General features: G+C 43.3%; 1 protein-coding gene across 2 annotated transcripts in view; it reads right to left on the reverse strand.

Moving 5' to 3' along the window:
• Positions 1-600: 600 nt before the first annotated feature.
• The window catches only part of ABCD3 (ATP binding cassette subfamily D member 3), a 43,289-nt gene continuing 24,490 nt past the window's right edge, over positions 601-19,399 (reverse strand). For both annotated transcript variants that reach the window (XM_081914191.1, XM_081914192.1), the window contains exons 8-23: positions 18,523-18,579; positions 16,051-16,193; positions 15,306-15,375; positions 13,684-13,753; positions 12,790-12,887; positions 12,608-12,699; positions 12,027-12,115; positions 11,872-11,944; positions 10,166-10,229; positions 8,237-8,314; positions 8,081-8,146; positions 7,902-7,991; positions 6,814-6,933; positions 3,990-4,094; positions 3,009-3,065; positions 601-1,417 (exon numbers count right to left, since the gene is read on the reverse strand). In XM_081914191.1, the coding sequence (XP_081770317.1) occupies positions 1,340-1,417; positions 3,009-3,065; positions 3,990-4,094; positions 6,814-6,933; positions 7,902-7,991; positions 8,081-8,146; positions 8,237-8,314; positions 10,166-10,229; positions 11,872-11,944; positions 12,027-12,115; positions 12,608-12,699; positions 12,790-12,887; positions 13,684-13,753; positions 15,306-15,375; positions 16,051-16,193; positions 18,523-18,579 (1,350 nt within the window). In that variant the 3' untranslated portion in view covers positions 601-1,339. The remainder of the gene's footprint in view (positions 1,418-3,008; positions 3,066-3,989; positions 4,095-6,813; positions 6,934-7,901; positions 7,992-8,080; positions 8,147-8,236; positions 8,315-10,165; positions 10,230-11,871; positions 11,945-12,026; positions 12,116-12,607; positions 12,700-12,789; positions 12,888-13,683; positions 13,754-15,305; positions 15,376-16,050; positions 16,194-18,522; positions 18,580-19,399) is intronic.

The raw sequence follows: 19,399 nt of genomic DNA on the forward strand, positions 1-19,399 counted from the left end.
GTCTTCCCAGCCCCATCTACGGGGCCACCTCTAAGGAATGATCCCATAACATCATGTAGCAACAATAATCGCTTCACTTGGAAAACTGATACTCCTTAAAGCCTCAGTTATATGTGGTCTTGCCAGCATCTATAAGTTTGCGATTGGCTTATTATCAGTTTGGGAGCTGCTCATGTAACATTAAGCATTAGGCAGTTGGCATGGAAGTTATTCCTAAGAGGCAAACACACACAAAAATGATCACATAACAGGACACAGTTCTGAAAGGCTTTGAACTGCTGTGTCTCAGGCAATGAATGCGGAACATACACACACACACCCCAGAAAGAAAAGCATGTCACCCTGTAAAAGAAAATACATCTGAATTCATGGGGCAGGTGCCCTTGGCATTTTATTAGGAACCTGTGAACAGCTTCCCAAAGCTATCAAATGGATCAGACCCACTTCTAAATGTGAACATCGGTGATCTCTGTTTTGAAATACAGAATGTGAGTTCCTATGTTTAACTTTTTATTTCTCTTTATTCTCCAACTTCCCCAGCTTCCTCATTCCTCTTCATTTCCCCCCACTTCCCTTCCCAGAAGTGCACGAAGCACAGGCAACAACAGAACAGAAATTTATTTTATTTTTTGAGCCGGATAGAAGACTGGGACCAAAAGAGCAGTGGGAAGCTGTGGACAGAGACTGAGAATGAGATCTTCATTGGAATAAGCTCAGATCTTTAGCAGTTAGAAATGTAGGTCCAAGGTTCACTTCTCTCCCAATGCTGCTGCAAAACAGAGCCTCACCCACCCTTGGCCAAAGGAAAAGCTTGCTGCCCTGTGTAATGATGCAATAGAACAGGCTAGTACTGCCCTGAAAAAAGGTATGATATTCAGTACAATGAAATGATGCATCTGGATATGACACAGAAATTCACGTCTCTTTGCACTGGGAGCAGAGGAGGTAGCGACCCTAACTTTAATAAGGGTTCTTCCCCAGAGGAAGCAAAGGTCAAACAGAAGTCGAATTAGTTGACTTCAGAATGTTTACATCCCAGGATGAATCAAAGTTACAGTGATTTAAGCCCAATTTAATTTAGGCAGGTTTTAAAAACCACAAGAATAAGGACATTCTTAGTACATAGTAATATTTAAACCAACATATACACAAATTAGTAATATCCTACATTATAATAAATGCCTCGACAGCTTGTTTTGGACACTTTGTTATCCTACACTTAGTAATTGGTTTAAAGAATGAGCCATCTGTTAAATTACATTGTACTTTGTGCCTTTCTATGCCCCGTGCTGTTTTCAGTCACTGAAGTAGGTTGTAGATTTATGCATTATTGTTGTTTTTAAGAACCAAATTCAATTGTATCTTCAGTAATCCTCTTGAACTCATAGTTTCCTCTTCCATCCATGTGAAGGTAGAACTGAGGAGAAGAAAAAATACATATTAGTTAACTTGATTTTAATATATACTCTCTGTTTAAATAAGGGTTGTCTACAGAAACTCCTATCACCACATTTCTGCTTGGAAAGAACACTGTAAAATGTTGCATGTCTTATACCTCCATCTGGTGGCATTGACAGGAGCTCCAACTATTTATTTTATGATGATACAGTCATCCGGTTGCTGAAGTTTGGTCTCATAACTCTGACTACGTGTTCAACTCTTTACTACTGAAATATGCAGACAAATGGCTAAAAAGAACGGTGAATTCTTCACATATTTAAAATTGCTTATGAAATCCTGGAGGAATCTGGTTTGGGAAATTAGGTACAGGATGGCTGTGCTTATTGCCTTTTAAACTATGGTTTCATTTTAGCTATGTGCAACTGCATACTATCACAGGAAAATCATATAACAGTTCCTCAGAGTAGCTGCTTACCTGATCACCCTCACTGTGTCTCAGCTTCCTGATCTGTGAGTGGGTTTATATAGCATAGATGTATGTAGTGAAGGTGAAAAAAATATCTGAAACACTTCAAGCACTTAGGAGACCCAGCATTTTATCAGCCTTGTAACTAAGCCAGGGAAGTTACTAGCCTGGTTTGCCTTTTGAACTACCCTGCTGAAAGTTATCTTTTACCAGGCAGATTTGCACAACCTCTCTGTTCAGCTTGGTTTTACCAGCTGAGTGCCTTCTTTTGCTGTCAGCATGGAAATGAAGCAGGCTTGCAAAGCATAAACAGAACCATTTTCCCCTCATCCACCTGTCTACACACTCACCTGCACAGAATTTCAAGTAAGTTATAGTGAGCAAGACAAGTAACAATAATAATAATAATAAATTTTATTTATATCCCGCCCTCCCCAGCCGAGGCTGGGCTCAGGGCGGCTAACAACAATCAAAATAATCCAACATTCTAAAAACATTTCACTATAAAACTTAATTAAAATCAAATTGATGGCAATCATTAAGCAAAATTCTGTGCAGATTGCCAGAGGGAGGGGGTCAGGCTGCACCCTGACCAAAGGCCTGGTGGAACAGCTCTGTCTTGCAGGCCCTGCGGAAAGATGTCCGGTCCCGCAGGGCCCTAGTCTCTTGTGACAGAGCGTTCCACCAGATTGGAGCCGCGGCCGAGAAAGCCCTGGCTCTAGTTGAGGCCAGCCTAACCTCTCTGTGGCCTGGGATCTTCAAGATGTTTTTATTTGCAGACCGTAAGTTCCTCTGTGGGACATACCAGGAGAGGCGGTCCCGTAGGTACGAGGGTCCTAGGTCGTATAGGGCTTTAAAGGTTAAAACCAGCACCTTAAACCTGATCCTGTACTCCACTGGGAGCCAGTGCAGCTGGTATAGTATCGGATGAATGTGATCTCGCAGCACAGACCCCATAAGGAGTCTCGCCGCAGCATTCTGCACCCGCTGGAGTTTCTGGGTCAGTCTCAAGGGCAGCCCCACGTAGAGCGAGTTACAATAATCCAGTTCCTGGTAGGAATTCAAGGTATATCTTAACGAGCGAGGTATGAATTTCAGACATCAAAATACGTAACTTATGTTTAAACAAGATAAATCTTACCTCATGGTGTTTCCAAAGTGATTTTCTGTGAGATACAGTGAAGAGGGTGATACCAACCTAGAGTGACAGAATATAAGATAAAGTAAGCTTTAAGCTTCATCCAAAGAAACTAAACTCTCAAAAGCTCCACATTACATGATACAGGGAAACTGTGATTTGATACCCCAAAGTCTATTTCTGAAAGCAGCTGCTCGGGCGGGGGGGGGCACAATTTGGAAGAGGGCTACGGTGTTGGAGGTCGGGGTGTGGACCCTTTTGGTTCCATACCAGCTCCCCACTGCAGAGTGCCTCAGCCTAGGTTATAACACATTTATTCTGCTGCCTGTAGATTTTCAGCTCCACAGCTAGTAGCTGCTCTAGGAAGGGGTTTGGGGTGCCAAATGGTTAAGCTCCCCTCCCTGTGACCCTAATGCAAAATGCATCCCCCTCCCCAGCTGCTTTCAGAAAACGACTCTCTGTTCTAATCATGGCTCTCATGTGGTTTGGCTTCGCTATTAGACATATCACATCACATATATGGACTCAATTTTTAAGTCCCATTCATTACAAATTGGGGGAGGATTAAAGATGCATGCTATCTTTCTCACTGACAATCAACAGAATTTGATTTTAAGAGAGTTAAACTTTGACCTGCCTTCTAAGGAATTGTTTGCAACTCTACGTTGGCAAACTGACTTTTACTTATCACGCAGTAAAGAATGTATACCATCGTGAATGTGTATCCAATGCACCAAAAATGTGCAGAAAGTTCCAAGTAATAAACTTGCTAATTTGGATTCCCTCTCGCTCTGGGCATGTTTTGAGTATCCTGTGCTTTAGTCTAGGAGATGGTTGACCCAATCTAGGTATATGAACATAGGGCCACTATAGTAATAAAATCTTATTGATACTTCTTGTTAGAACAGTTCAAAGTTAGAGCTTAACTGACAATGCAAACAGCCAATGGAATCTGAACAACAGAAAGTATGAACGCATACATACTTTCCGACAATGGCTGTAGATGTAGCCTTCCACGTCGACGCTAACAGCGCTGGTACATTCGTCCAGAATTGCAAACTGGGGCTTATGGTAAAACAATCTGGCCATCTGCAATGCAAAACCAAATGCAAAAGATCTAACACTCGATATTGTGATATATTTCTCATTTACGTTTTTATAAAGCATAGTATACCCAAACTAACTTTTTGCATACAAGAGAATTTTTTAACTAGCCAAATAAATATGTCATGTTATATGGAAGAGATACCGTATATACTCGAGTATAAGCTGACTTTTTCAGCACATTTTTAATGCTGAAAAAGCCCCCCATCTGCTTATACTCGAGTGAGGGTCCCACCCGAGCGCATTTCCAGCGGCAGAGGCTGTTGTCGGAGGAGGAGGAATGAGCAGCCTGAAAGCAGCCCTTTTGGGCTGCTTGTTCTTCCTCCACCTTTGCCGCCACCAGCCTCTGCCTCTCAGCAGCACCCTAGGTAGGCAGGAGGACAGGAGGGGTGGAGGGGGGAGAGAGAGAAGCCCCCTTTGCCGTGTGTGTGCATGCGTGCATGCACACACACACACACACACACACACACTCCGGCCCACCAGGAGGTTTGTGGTGTGCTGAACCGGCTTATACTCGAGTCAATAAGTTTTCCCAGTTTTTTGTGGTAAAATTACGTGCCTCGGCTTATATTCGGGTCGGCTTATACTCGAGTATATACAGTAATTCAAACTATAGCACTGACATAGAACTACAAATTCATCCCACAATCCTCAAGACGGCATCAGCATCCTTATGATCTTTGCATGTGGCACTCCAGTAAACACATTTTGCATGTAGAGCCACGGTGGGCAACATATAACCCTCAATATGTTGCTGGACTACAGCTCCCATAATCCCTGACTACTGTGGCTGACGGGTACTGGAGTCCAACACCCTCTGGAGAGCCGCAGGTTTTAGGTTTCTCCTGCCTTTAAAAAGGTGAGAAAACAGGTGATGGAGAGAACCTTGGTTGAGATCCTGGAGAGCCACTATCAGTCAGAGTAAATATTGGACAAGATGCTCAATGAGTCTCAGCTGGAGAAACAAACCTTCCTAAGCCATCGTTCTTTCAGATATGCCAAAAGAAAAACACAAGAACACTATCCCCTCCTGTGGTTTCCAGCCACTGGCATTCAGAAGCACCACTGCCTCCAACTGTACTCATATTTAATACTGGACAATTTTGCTCATATTTAATACAGTGGTACCTCGGGTTAAGTACTTAATTCGTTCCGGAGGTCCGTACTTAACCTGAAACTGTTCTTAACCTGAAGCACCACTTTAGCTAATGGGGCCTCCTGCTGCTGCTGCGCCGCTGGAGCACGATTTCTGTTCTCAACCTGACCTGAATCAAAGTTCTTAACCTGAAACACTATTTCTGGGTTAGTGGAGTATGTAACCTGAAGCGTATGTAACCTGAAGCGTATGTAACCTGAGGTACCACTGTATCGGACAACAGCTTTGCTGTTGCCAGGCCTGAGGAATTCCCCCGCTCCCCTCCCAATAGTTTCAAGGAGCCAAGAGGAAACAAGATAGCTTTAATTACCGTATTTTTCGCACCATAGGGCGCACCGGACCATAGGGCGCACCCATTTTTTGGGGGGGAAATAAAGGGGAAAAAATTATTTCCCCCCCCCCAGGCGCGGGGCTGGGGCGGGGGAAGCTCGAGCTTCCCCCGACCCCAGCCCGCAAACAGGCAGCTCTCTGCAAGCCGTGGGAGCACTCCCGCTCCTTGCGGAGAGGTCCGCGAAGCCTGGGCGCGCTGAGCTCAGCGCGCGCAGGCTTCGGCATGCTGGCGACTCTCCGCAAGGAGCCGGAGCGCTCCGGCTCCTTGCGGAGAGGTCCGCGAAGCCTGGGCGCGCTGAGCTCAGCGCGCGCAGGCTTCGGCATGCTGGCGACTCTCCGCAAGGAGCCGGAGCGCTCCGGCTCCTTGCGGAGAGGTCCGCGAAGCCTGGGCGCGCTGAGCTCAGCGCCGCAGGCTTCGGCATGCTGGCAACTCTCCGCAAGGAGCCGGAGCGCTCCGGCTCCTTGCGGAGAGGTCCGCGAAGCCTGGGCGCGCTGAGCTCAGCGCGCGCAGGCTTCGGCATGCTGGCAACTCTCCGCAAGGAGCCGGAGCGCTCCCGCTCCTTGCGAAGAGGTCCGCGAAGCCTGGAGAGCGTGAGGGGTCGGTGCGCACCGACCCCTCTCACTCTCCAGGCTTCAGCGAAAGCCTGCATTCGCACCATAGGACGCACACACATTTCCCTTTCATTTTTGGAGGGGAAAAAGTGCGTCCTATGGTGCGAAAAATACGGTATTATTTATTCAGTCTCTACGATAAGAGACAAGAATTCACGTCTTGCCACCATAATGCCGTTGCTCACTCTGACTCCTCCTCCTTCCCTCTTTCCCAGCAACACGTGTGCTCCTACGGAGTCTTCCCTTGGACAAATTCCATGATGCTCTTGTACCCTTAAAGACCTTCGTGTTTGAGGGGAATGTAGATCATCTCTGCTGTCTAATGAAGTGTCCGCAGTTAGCCCCCTTTCTGTTCCTGCTTCTGTTAAATCCTCATAACTGTTTGCTAGCCTCTGCCTGATTAGTTTGCTCATAGCTTGGCTGTAAATCAACACTCTCTCCCTCTTCCCTGCCAGTGGCAGGAGAAGGGGGAGGTGATCTCACCCACTTTTCAGTCTCTGCATTCCAGTCCCTGACAGTTGTTCTTAAAACAATTAATGCCTAGTCCTCAGTGTGGTGCTGGAAAATATAAACATTTTATAAAATGGCAGTGTAAAGACCACATACGGCCATCCTCTGTTTCTCTCCTCCACTGAGAACATCCATCCAGTCCTGAACACTATCCCAGCCTCCTTCACGGTCCAGGATCTGACCCAACTGGACGTTGTCCAAGTACTCCTTTAACACCTGGAAGCAAAACAGCATAGGTCAACAGACTTGAAAATGTACTTGTTTTACGACTTATTTCAGTTTTCTCCACTATTTCCACCTCCAAAGAATGTTGAGATGGTCTGGATCAAAATGTTTGATCACATACTGAACACCACCAAGCCCTGCCAGCAAACTGGAGTGAGTACTTTTCATTGCTGTCCATCCCATGCACTGAAGCTGAATGGAAGTTCATGCTGCTCATTATGCCCCAAAACAAAAACCAACCTCACAGTAGTTCTAAAAATTGTTCGGCCTTTAACACTATTGCCAAGAGGAAGCCTAGCCGCCACTTTCTCCCAAACCTCCCCCCCCCACTCCCCCGAGATGGGCAAAGCCATTCACACTGTGGAGTGGCACTAAATCTCTAACCTTTTGGCCTTGAGATAGGACAGGAAGCAATCAGAACTTCTGCTTCACATGCATTTGGGCTCCCCAATTAGGGACGTAGCAGTGGGGAATCGGTCCTTTTGTGCATCTTGACTCCCTTCTCGAGTGGAAAGCAGAGCACCAGGTCCACGAGAATAAAGGATGTAGCAGCAGCCATTATGCCGCTACTAGGTTGGGCTGCATGTGGAGCTATCTTGCTTCATCTGCCTTAAAGGCCCAGTAGCACTAAAGGAGATGTATTACACATGCCAACTACTATAACGGAACTTGCCTATCCATCTTTCCCCCTTTCTCATGTACCCTGTGTTTAACTTCAGTGGCGCATAAGCCAGATGCTATAGTATTCACCACACTGCAACTACAACAAAATTGGTTGTATGAATTGGCCATGGCTTCAATCAAATGAAGTTTACTTACGAAAAAGAAGCAGCATAGCTATACTGTCAAACGCTGTATGAAAGTTATGGTTTTGCTGCTGTTTTTAATGTTTACCTAAGTTTACAGTGAACTTCAGCTTTTACAGCAAAATAATAATAATAACTGGGACATTGTTTTACCTGGTCAGAGATTCCTTTCCTTCTCTGGTCATCTACGGTATCTGGGTAGATGACTTGGTCTCTGAGTGTTCCAAGAGTCATATATGGTCTCTGAAAGTAAATTGCCAGGAATCAGGACAACTTGATACACATTTTTAAAAACAACAAGAAATGCCAAAGGCTATGGCAGTTTGCTTTACCTGAGGAACATAAAACAGCTTTCCTCTCTCTGGCTTAGTCAGACAGCCACCAAACAGGGGCCACAACTGCAAAGATAAAACAAATAATAAAATTCAATGAATTGTGATTTTGCGCCTTTTGATGTTAAAGGTATACTTTCCCCCGCATTTACTTACCTCACCAAGGACACGGAAGAGAGAACTCTTTCCACACCCATTTGGCCCACAAATCAGAACATTTGCACCGGATCGTACCTGGAATGCAAATCATGTATTTAAATATTTTGAAAAAAGGACTATGAGCAATATGGGTAACTGCTTAGTTTTTATTTGTATGTCAGCTCAACCTACTGTATTAATCAGGTATCCTTATACTGTATTAACCACTGAACAAAATTATTGCTCCACAATGTTCTTTCAAGCGTGAGCACTCAAAATGGAAAACTTCAAATGAGTTGCCAACCCCCCCCCCCAAATTCCAAACCCACTGTGTTCCTTTAAGCTAAAAAGTCAAATTCCTCAGTGTAACCTTTGCTCGGTTTCAACAACTGGAAGTCTTTAGTTAAACTTTAAAAGCTAGCAACTACTTAACTAGGAATCTGAGGATGCAGGAAATAACAATCAAATGAAGACCGCTTCCCTAAGTGAACTTACTAAAAAGAAAATACCACTAAATTCAGAGGACTACCAAGTAAACACATTTTGGGTTGATTTGTAAGAAGAGGAGGCATATATGAAAGAATAAATTGGCTTACTTTCCCATTTTATAATTAGTACAGCATCTCCTTATATCCAGGACTATTCTAGATGTTTAAGAAAATGCTTGAACTCCCATGTGATTATAATAAAGTTTCACTTTAGAGTCACCCAACAGTGACACCTAGTGGTTTATAATTTGTTAAGATGATGATTCCAATGCACATAAACCGTATTTTTCAGCCCATAGGACGCACCTAGTTTTCCTTCATTTCCCTCCCAAAACCAGGTTGGGGAATCCAAACCAGGTTGGGGAACAGCGGTATGGCGGCGCTGCGCCTCCCCGCTGTCCCCCGAGCTTGTGGGGCTGCCCGATGTCTGCCCAAAGTGCAGGGCGCTCTGCTTCAGCGTGCCCCATGCTCCGTGCAGCAGGCTGCTATTCGCAGCCTAGGGAGCCCTGCAGGAACTCCTGCAGGGCTCCCCAGGCTGTGGATGTCTGCCCGGCACGCGGGGCGCTCTGCTTCAGGGCGCCCGCGCGCTGGACAACAGGCTGCTATCCGCAGCCTAGGGAGCCCTGCGGGAACTCCCGCAGGGCTGCCCGGCACGTGGGGCGCTCTGCTTCAGGGCGCCCGCGCGCCGGGCAGCAGGCTGCTATCCCCAGGCTTGCTGATAGCTTCCTGAAGCCTGGAGAGTGAGAGGGGTTGGTGCGCACCGACCCCTCTCGCTCTCCAAGCTTCAGCGAAAGCCTGTATTCGCCCCATAGGACGCACACACATTTCCCCTTCATTTTTGGAGGGGAAAAAGTGTGTCCTATAGGGCAAAAAATAGGGTAATCCCTGTGATTTGGCTGGTGCAGCAGATTTGCACACGGAGCTGCCAATAATAATTACGGACAACAACAAAAAACTTGTTAACTGTACAGAAACACTGTTAAAAACCATATGGACAGGACTATAAGGCTAAAACGAAGGAAACCATGAGTTGATCACATGGGTTCCTGATCAATATTGTTCTATTCTCACATGTTCTGATGAGAAAGTTTAGATTTTTCTACCCACCTACTGAATGCTTGCAGTTAGAACCAAATTCTATGTGAACAGATGGCTGATAGTATATGGATATTTACCATTCCTTCTTGCCCTTCCACAGCCCCAGAAAAGCTTCTCTGGTGGGACGGGGATGACATTGGGAGAGGAGGAATCACCCCAAATCAGGCAGAGCTCTGCTAGTGCAAAGTGCCTCCACCCAATTTTGGGTAACACAGGCCCTCTGACACTGTTTTATGAGGGTCCCCTGACCTTCCAGAGAAGTTTTTCAGGAGTAGGGGATGGGAAAGAAATTTGTTTCCCTCATTCAGACAATAGACGTATCCCATTCTTTCAAGATGAAATCGCTCACGTCATGACATACCTCGAAGTTGAGGTCTCTAATCAACATATCGCCATTGGGTGTTGCCAATGGAACATGATCAAACCTGCAAGGAAAAAAACAGATACGTTGCTGTTAATACTAAGAGATCATACTTTCTGAAGATGCACAGACACAGCCCTACCATGAAACAAACAAGTAGCAACTGATGTAAAGTCAAACTACTATGCTTTCAATCAGATGATCAATGTGGGCAAGCATGGACCTAGTCCAAAACTGCCTTACACAGATAATAATAAATAATTTTTTTATAATAATAAAAATTTATTGAATTTATATACCGCCCTATACCCGGGGGTCTTAGAATAAAACCAAGATATAAAACCACAAAATACATAATAAAAATAAAAACAACAACCCAATAGCACCCCGCAAAAAAAGACATTTTAAAAGGGCATAGGATGCCAAACAGATCAAACAAAGGCCTAGTTAAAAAGGATATAATGAAGGTGCCAGGCGAACCTCCCTGGGGAGAGCAGAGAAGGCCCATTTTCGTATTGCCACCCTCTGGACCTCTTGAGGAGGAGGCACACAAAGGAGGGCCTCAGAAGATGTTCTCAGGGTCCGGGTAGGTACATATGGAAAGAGGCAGTCCTTGAGGTATTGTGGTCCTGAGCCATTTAAGGCTTTATAGGTCAAAACCAGCACTCTGAATTGGGCCCGGAAACTAATTGGTAGCCAGTGCAGTCGGACCAGAATTGGTGTAATATGCTCAAACCGTCTTGCTCTGGTGAGCAGCCTGGCCACTGAATTCTTCACCAGTTGAAGTTTCCGAACCATCTTCAGAGGCAGCCCTATGTATAACACATCGCAGTAACCTTGAGGTTACCAGAGCATAGATAACAGAAGTTAGGCTATCCCTGTCCAGATAGGGGCATAGCTGGGCCACCAGCTGAAGCTGATGGAAGGCACTCTGGGCCACTGAGTCCTGAGCCTCAAGAGACAGCAAAGGATCCAGGAGAACCCCCAAGCTATGAACCTGCTCCTTCAGAGGAAGTGTAACCCCATCAAGAGCAGGTGACTTCCCACTCATCTGGTCTAGGGAACCGCCCACTAACAGTGCCTCAGTCTTATCTGGATTGAGCTTCAGTTTGTGGGCTCTCGTTCAGTCCATTACCGAGGCAAGGCACGGGTCCAGCACTTCCACTGCCTCACCTGCAGATCATTGACTGGTAATTGCCTGTGCCAACTGGCTGCAGCTCTCCCAAGATCTCAGGCTATACAAATTATGTAAGTTATCTGCAAGCTTGCACAATTTGCATTCAAGTTCTCCTTTGGTATAATCTTACATGGTTAACGTTTCTTTCTTTCTCTCTCTCTTTCTTTTTTGCCACAGCATGCCTGGTAATGACTGCCGAAATCTCTCCTTGCGGTTCTTTTTGCTCCCATGCCACACTGAACTAGGACAAGGTTAGCTCAGAACACCCATGTCTGGGATTAGATAACGCTCTAAATCAAATATTGGTTTAGGTAACCATGGTCAGGAAATAAAAAAAGATAAAAAAACAAGGGAAGAGCAAAGTGGTTGGGGGAGCTGCACATTCGCAGAGTCCTGCATAGTGGAAACAGACCGGTGAGCACTGAATTAAAAACAAAATTGTAAAAGTGTGGAGTGTGGAGTGGAAGTGTGTAGAACTGAAGAAGGCCAATGAGAGAAAATCTAACAAGAGAATAGATACTTTACATACTTGATAATATTATCTGCGATGACTATTCGTCCGGAGCCAGGTATCAGTGGCACAGCCTTTTCCATTTCTGAATCTTAAGTGAAAAAGAAAAGCATGCATTAGAAAGTGCACAAATCTGACTATGAGTTTAAAGACACATCAAGTCTGCCATTTACCCTTTTCTTGGGCTAACATAGTCCGCTGATATTTGCCACTGTTCAACTCCTTCAGAACTTGCATTAATTCTGTAATTCGAGCGGTGAACCTAGAAGTTAAAAAAAGGACACCTTATTAAACTGAAAAGGCATTACTAAATATTCTTCAAAAAATAAAGTGTTTCCAAAAGCTAATTAAATAACCAAAGCGGCTTAAAATGATGGTGCAATAATGCAAGTAAGTCATAATTACAAATTAGACTAGTTCACAAATCACATTAAACTATTTTTTCCATTAACTATGATTTACATGGTGAACGAGGAATATGCTAATGCATGCTGTTAAAAAGTTCTCTCTCCACTCCTTCCTACCCCATTGGGAAGAGGCCAGATCCTGGCTTGTCACGATGTCTGAACCTCGGTTCATGATTTGTTTCCTCCAAATAACCACAAGTGGTAAGCCAAAAAGAAACCTTGGTTACCATTCATGGCTTGCATAGAAACAAACCACGAGTCCAGGTTCATATGTCACAACAAGCCATGCCCTGACTGCTATACATTATTGGGAAGATAATGGCAATAGTACATATTAATGGTCTTACCCAGCCAACCGTGTCATTTCACGGCCTGCGAGAACTATCCTGCCAAGCGCTTGAGACATTCTCAGTAACATTCTTCCACTTTGGTAGTAATCCTTAAAGTGACAAAATGCGGGGTTGATCATGAGTAAGCAAGCAAATTGCATGCTGTCCACTATAACTCAGCTCAGAAGTGTATTGCTTACCTCCAAAAGTTCTGCATGGGTACTATTCTGATGGCGAGGATGAGACAGGTTCAAAAACGGACGGCTAACAACCAGATAGCCAACGACAGTTGCAAGGTCTGAAATATTTTTTAGAAGTTTATTTCAAGGACAGCTATGAATACAAGGTTACAATGATTCTGAGGAAGATACATAAAGCCAACACTAAGCAGCAGCATGCAACTCTATTCATTACGTCTCGTCAAACCCACCTGTTACACTCATTTCTGTTGGGTTCGTAGTTGTATGGATCCAAGAAAGTGTGAGTGGAACTACGCTTGTGCAAGGCTACTTTTCCACACACACACCCTGACTAAAGAACCCCGAACGTTTGTTCCGAGGATTGGAGAGGACCGTCTTTGATGTGACATGATAGCGGTGCTACAGAGGAGTGGATTATCTGAGGAAATGGGATAGCGGAGAAGTGCCCTTTGGCTTCTACAAGGCTTCTACAAGGCACTTTTGGATCTAAGCTAACCAGTAGTGTTGTCAGGACAGGACTTTGGGGCAGAAGTTAAGGGGATCTACTCCACAAAATGAGGAGGGTGCCCAAACACAGCAGAGTTGGCTGATGAAGTAAGTGAATTAATACATTACCATCTAATTGAGTACACCACTAAGTGCACCACTGAAATCAACAAATTGAGAGTGAGGTTATTATACATCATATTATTATTACTACTATTATTACTATTACTAATTATTAAATAAATTTGTTAGTTGCTCTATCTTGCTCAGGACAACCTAAAGTGACTTCCAGCCAACTCCCCGCACCCCAATCACCAATGCAATTGATTTTTCCTCCGATGCGATTATCACACAAAAGGGCCGGGGGTGTTATGCACACTTACATTTGGCGAAGTTATGCACACTTACATTTGGCAACAATGGTATCTATGAAGCCCATAGTAAACCGGAACAGGATAAAATTGTGCAAGTGCTCTACCTATTGAAATGGAAAAAAGGGGAGAATTATTTCAAGAGATTCTATATATTTAAAGCACTGAATCGATAGCTTCTAAAACAGTCTAGTTCTCTGCCAAGCCAGCATTAAAATATATGTACATTTGTAGGAGCAATAAGAAAACAAATGTTGAAGCACACTACAGTGCACAAGAGGGAATTGTTCCACCAAGGCCGGGCACTCCATATCCAATATCCCCCTTTTGGCAAGCTTGAAAATCCCAACTTCCATTTAAAAAGGATGACTAGTCTTCTCACAAGTAATGCTAAGAAAACACATGGGAAAGGGTAATATGTATTTGCACGCACAATATTACAATAGGATTGTGCAGTGGATTAAAAACAAACAAATCCTTGGCCAAAGATAGGGTGCTTCAGAGGGATGTGTGAGCTGTATGAGGTACCTTAAAGTGAATGGGTAAACACCTCCTGAAGCACTTTCTGGTGCCTCAGCAACTTGGATGCAAAAAACAAAAAACTGCTGCAGGCAACTTGTCTGCTAAAAGTAAAACTAATGAATCTAAGCATACCATCTCAGAAAAAGGTCAGGGTGGAGTGAGGCAGTGCAGACAGGCGGGGAGAGAGCAGTGCGGCAGTGGGATGGATGTGGAGCGTAATTTCCCATGGAGTTATGATGGGTTAATCCTCAGCACTTCCTTAGCCTGCTTTCTTTCCAGCTAGGCTCACTTCCACTCTTAAAGCCCAGCTGGGAGAAAAGCAGCTGGGGGAGAGGGAAGCAGCAAGCAGAAGGGCACAGCACCTTCATTGGAAATCTCACCCCTATCACTTACTGCTGTTGGGTGGTAATACATGTTTGAAAGCACAGATCTGCCACTGTCTTGTTCAGTTCTGCCCATATTCCAATATAACCCCAAATTCCTGCAGCTTTTGTTTAAATCAAATATGTTTACACCAAGTCGAAGGCCATACCATCCAAATGATAAAGATATGCTACCCCCCCCCCATTTTATTATTTTGTGAAAAACTTAATCCTCTTTCAAACCTTGCTAAATCCTTTGGGTACAAAGTCACTAAGCAACTTCTGCTTCACAACATTCATTTATGTAAGCAACCTTGGAGTGGGTCACTAAATTGAAGAGGATGATACAAAATGAATGCTTGGCAGATTGCATCCTTTTTAATGAATACAGTGTTGGGTTAGGGCTTGAGGGATCAGGAATCAACCCCTCACTTAACCATGAAGATCAGTCACTGGGTAACCTTGGGCAGGTCACCATCTCTCAACCTAGCCTATCTCACAAGGCTGTTGCAAGGACAGAATGGGCAGGGGGACAACCATATATGCCAAAGTGAATTCTATGGAAGAAAGGCGGGCAATACATGCAATACAATATATAATAATATAGCCTGTAGCAATACATGCCACAAAGTAATTTATGCACTGTGTCTGGGGAAAATATAGTTGTTGTTTTTTAAAATGACATAATTTCATTAGATGATCATCTCATTAAGGTATCCCTCTAGCTCTTCTGCAAAGAACCATACACACACCGTTTTGCTTCATGCTAACTTACCAGTTTGTGGAAAGCTTTGTGAATGGTTTGCTTTTCTCTTTGATTCCCATTATAGAAAGCAATTTCTTCACTGCAAAAGGGGAAATGAAAAAAAGAATGATAATAAAATGCAAGGACTACCTGCAACAAGAGTGACCAGAAATCAAACGCGGGCTATCTGTCCAGCGGAATGAGGCAGAACTCTGGTGAAAGAGTCAAGGGGAGACAGAAGGGACTGCCCCCACCACTTCTGTCTGCAGGTAGGTGGTCAATTTTGAATGCCCCCACACCAGTAAAAACACACACAAAAACACTCACAAAAAACCTTCTTGCAAGTCAAACATTAGAATAGGAAAGGGTGAACCTCTCTTCTTGCTAGGCTAAGTTTCTATGTACAGGATTTACAAAAAACAAATAGCACACGGGAGAATTCAAAAAACATGATCCCTGCCATTTGCAGAGTAAAGCACTACTCTACCCTAACACTTCGTTCTATGTGGATTATGCCATCTGTAAGCCACACTTCAAAGCTGCTACAATATCAATCCAGGAAAACTGTCTCTTCTTTGAAATGGACCAATAATAAGCGTTAAATAGTTCAGAATTTTTTAGTTGTTTTAACTACAAGGAATTCAGGAGAACAGCTGATCTTGGGATTGTGATAAGTGCAAGTTAACAAATTTTTGAAAATAAAGAAACACTGAAAGGATCTTATTTCTTAGTTGGTCTTTATGAACCCCCAGTTTGCCTTGAAACAAACGCATACCTATTGGTAATGAGCCGGGAATTGACAAATCTGTACTCTCCTTCATATTTTTGTTCCGTGATAGTCATTTTACCAATGGGCCTTCTTAAACGTGTGAGGAAAAAGCCTGAAATAATCAAGTAGGCCATCATGGAAGCAGGGCCCTATAAATATGTGGGAAATACGACAAGAATTCCAGAGCAAACTGGTTAGTGACCACAATTTTTTAAATTAACATTTGCACATGTATGTGTGAAAAATACATGTATAAGGTTCCTCCCCCCCCCCATGGGCAACTATCTACAGAAGGATAAAACACACACTGTTCAAAGGGTATAACTTTGAAGACATATTTGCATAGAAAATACTTAAGAACATTGCCTACAATTGAAATCTCCAATGACACACAAGTTCCATGCAAGCAGACCTGCCCCATTCAATATTGGTGAAATAGCTGCATGCAAAGAGCATTTTGCAACCTTGCACTGATGAAGTAACATTTATTTACATAGAATCTCTCAATGAACTGCTGTAAAATCATAATAAAACATTAAATGTGACGTTTAGTACAATTTCCTAAGGAAGATAAAGAATTCAGGTGTGCACACTTCATATTATGATTGATTAGATTAGAATCGATTATTAGCATAAAATAGTTTAATTACTTTATTTACTTCAATTATTATAATTAATGTCTAACAAATGAGTGCGCACAAAGAGATCCAGTTCTATTTTTATGATTTACTAATGCTTGTAAGAGATTTATTTCATGTCATCTTGTAAACTTTTACTTTGTAAAAATCACATTGTCCTGGTTTGAGCATCGTGTTAAATCAGTTTAAAACAAGCTATGGTTTAATATGAACAAACAGTATGCACTAGCATGCTGCTCATTTTCACCAAACAGTAGGTTATTTTAATCTACGGTTTAATGTGATGAGCAAACTGGGCTACTACTGATCTCCAAACAGAGTTTTCCAAAGCTAAGCTATGCACAAGTCTTCCCTTTGAAGTCAATAACTAGGCAACTAGGTTTTTAAATTCTTATTCAAAGCTCAGCCAGACTAGTGTTCTCATTCAATTTATTGAGTTCTCCCCTACTTAAAATACTTAGAGGGAGCCATATACACAGATTCTTTAAAAACTTTCAAAACCCTCATTCAATTTTATTGAGTGCTCCCCTACTTAAGATACTTGATTTTCCCTCAAGTATTTTAAGTAGGGGAGAACACAAGAAAACTGAATAAGAGTTTTGAAAGTTTCAAAAGTATCTGTATGTATGACTCCCTGCAATAAAGAAGACTTTAGGAATGCTTGTACAGTATTATTTTATATTGACAACAATATATTCAAATCCTTTCTAACCTAAAGCTGAAATCCTATCCACGCTTAACTGAGAATAAGTTCCACAGAACAATGTGAGATTTCTTCTGAGTAAACACGTATGGGATTGCTCAACATAGTTATTCAAGGAAAAAGCTAACTTTCTGTGGGGAAATGAACACTGCAGAAAACATTTCTCAAAGAAATATACTGATGAGACCAATAGATACAGGATGGGCTGCAGGAGGCACTGGGAAAATTGGTAATATAATCCTATACAAATCTCTTCAGAAGTTCAACTGAGCCCAGTGGGAGTTACCTCAAGGTAAATCTGCATAAAATCGCAGCCTTAGTGAAATTTTACTGAGGGATTCACGGCAGTTGAGCATCCAGGTATACAACCAAGGAAGACTGTTACAATCTTCAGCTGCATGTATCGGAACAAAACATTAGTATGGACAGCCCTGGCTTCTCTTTTAAGGTACGCATGAATCCATTAAGATGCAGAACCTTAGCCTGAGCCAATGGTATTTCTGTTGTGCTGAATTATGGGACAGATGCAGTGGAGTTTTATTACCAGAAAGGGATAACAATAGGTTATTTAAATCTACCAGCTGAAATGTGGAAAAATACACTCTTAGCACACAGCAAGCTGAACCACACACTGGAAAGAATGCAGACATGTGATAATTTCTTTTTTCACATGTTTGAATCTACCTCAGCCTGGATAAGAGGTTTTCAGGACAAACGCTTCCACAAAAAGTGACGTCGAACTATTGGCAAACCATTAGATCTGCTCAGAAATGGAAGCCAATGAAAATTCAACGGCTTGGCTATGATGCAATCACCTTCCAAGAGAGCGTGGATTGTATACGCTGGTAACTTGTTTGTCTGTATGTTATGAAATTAGCCTATAAAGTTTCAACTGCGGCTTCCCCTCATCTTTCAACATATTTCCAGTGACATCAGCATTGACTTGAGAAATTTTCAAGAGCAGTTGCTTAATAAAATGGCCTGGAGTGTTTGTGTATTTTTTTAAAATGCTTTGGTTCCAAATGTTTCTGAATACTAGATCTATAGAAAGTTCCCTGATAATACATTGCTTGTGCTGTAGAACAAATGGGTCATTTGCAGAACAATTACTGTACATGATTAAAAATGTGATCTTACCTGAGCTCCTATTGCACTTGTTAGCTTGAAGATATACAAAACGATATCCAAAAATGGCTGTTAAGAGAAGGTTTAATAATAGTTGTCATGAGGCCAAAAAAAAGACACACAACTTTCAAAAAAGTCCAAAAAATACACAACTTCTAAACAAACTCACATTCTGCAAATAAACACAGCCAAATTAGCCCACACAACACTGAAATATAAGATTTATATTCATTCTCCAAGAAATCACATTCCATTTATTAAGCAGTGGTTGGACATAGTTCAGTACATAACACCATTCGATTTAGCGTAGATTCCGGTGTATTAGGCGACTGGGCATATTAGACGACCCCCCAAATTGGCAACTGCAATTTGGGGGTTCGTCTTCTAAGCCCAGTCGCTTAATACGCTGGGCAGCTCTGCACCAGGAGAAAGCCGCCCGGTGCAGAGCGGAGCCCCCCGCCCCTGCTGCTGCTTCTGAAGCAGTGCGGGGGGCAGGCTCCGCAATGGGCGGCTTTCTCCTGGCGCAGAGCTGAGCCAGCCTCCCATTGCTTCCGAAGCAGCAGCGGGGAGGAGCGGACTCCGTGCTGGGAGAAAGCCACCTGGAGTGCAGTGGAGCCCACCGCCACTGCTTTGGAGCCGCCACAGCAGCAGCAGGGGGTGGGCTCAACTCCGCGCCGCCCATACCCGGCGTATAAGGCAACCCCTGACTTTTTAACCTCTTTTCTGGGGTTAAAAAGTCGTCTTATACGCCGGAATCTACGGTAGAAAACAAAGAGTTCAAAACTTAAGACAATAATATGCATCAGCCTATCTATTCAGTTTGTGTTGTCTCTTCTGCTCAACAGCTGTCTACAAACTGCCTCCAAGAAAGTCTTTCAAGTTTATGAGA

The sequence above is a fragment of the Podarcis melisellensis genome (genome assembly GCF_964234715.1).
Source record: "Podarcis melisellensis genome assembly, chromosome: 6".
NCBI lineage: Eukaryota > Metazoa > Chordata > Lepidosauria > Squamata > Lacertidae > Podarcis > Podarcis melisellensis.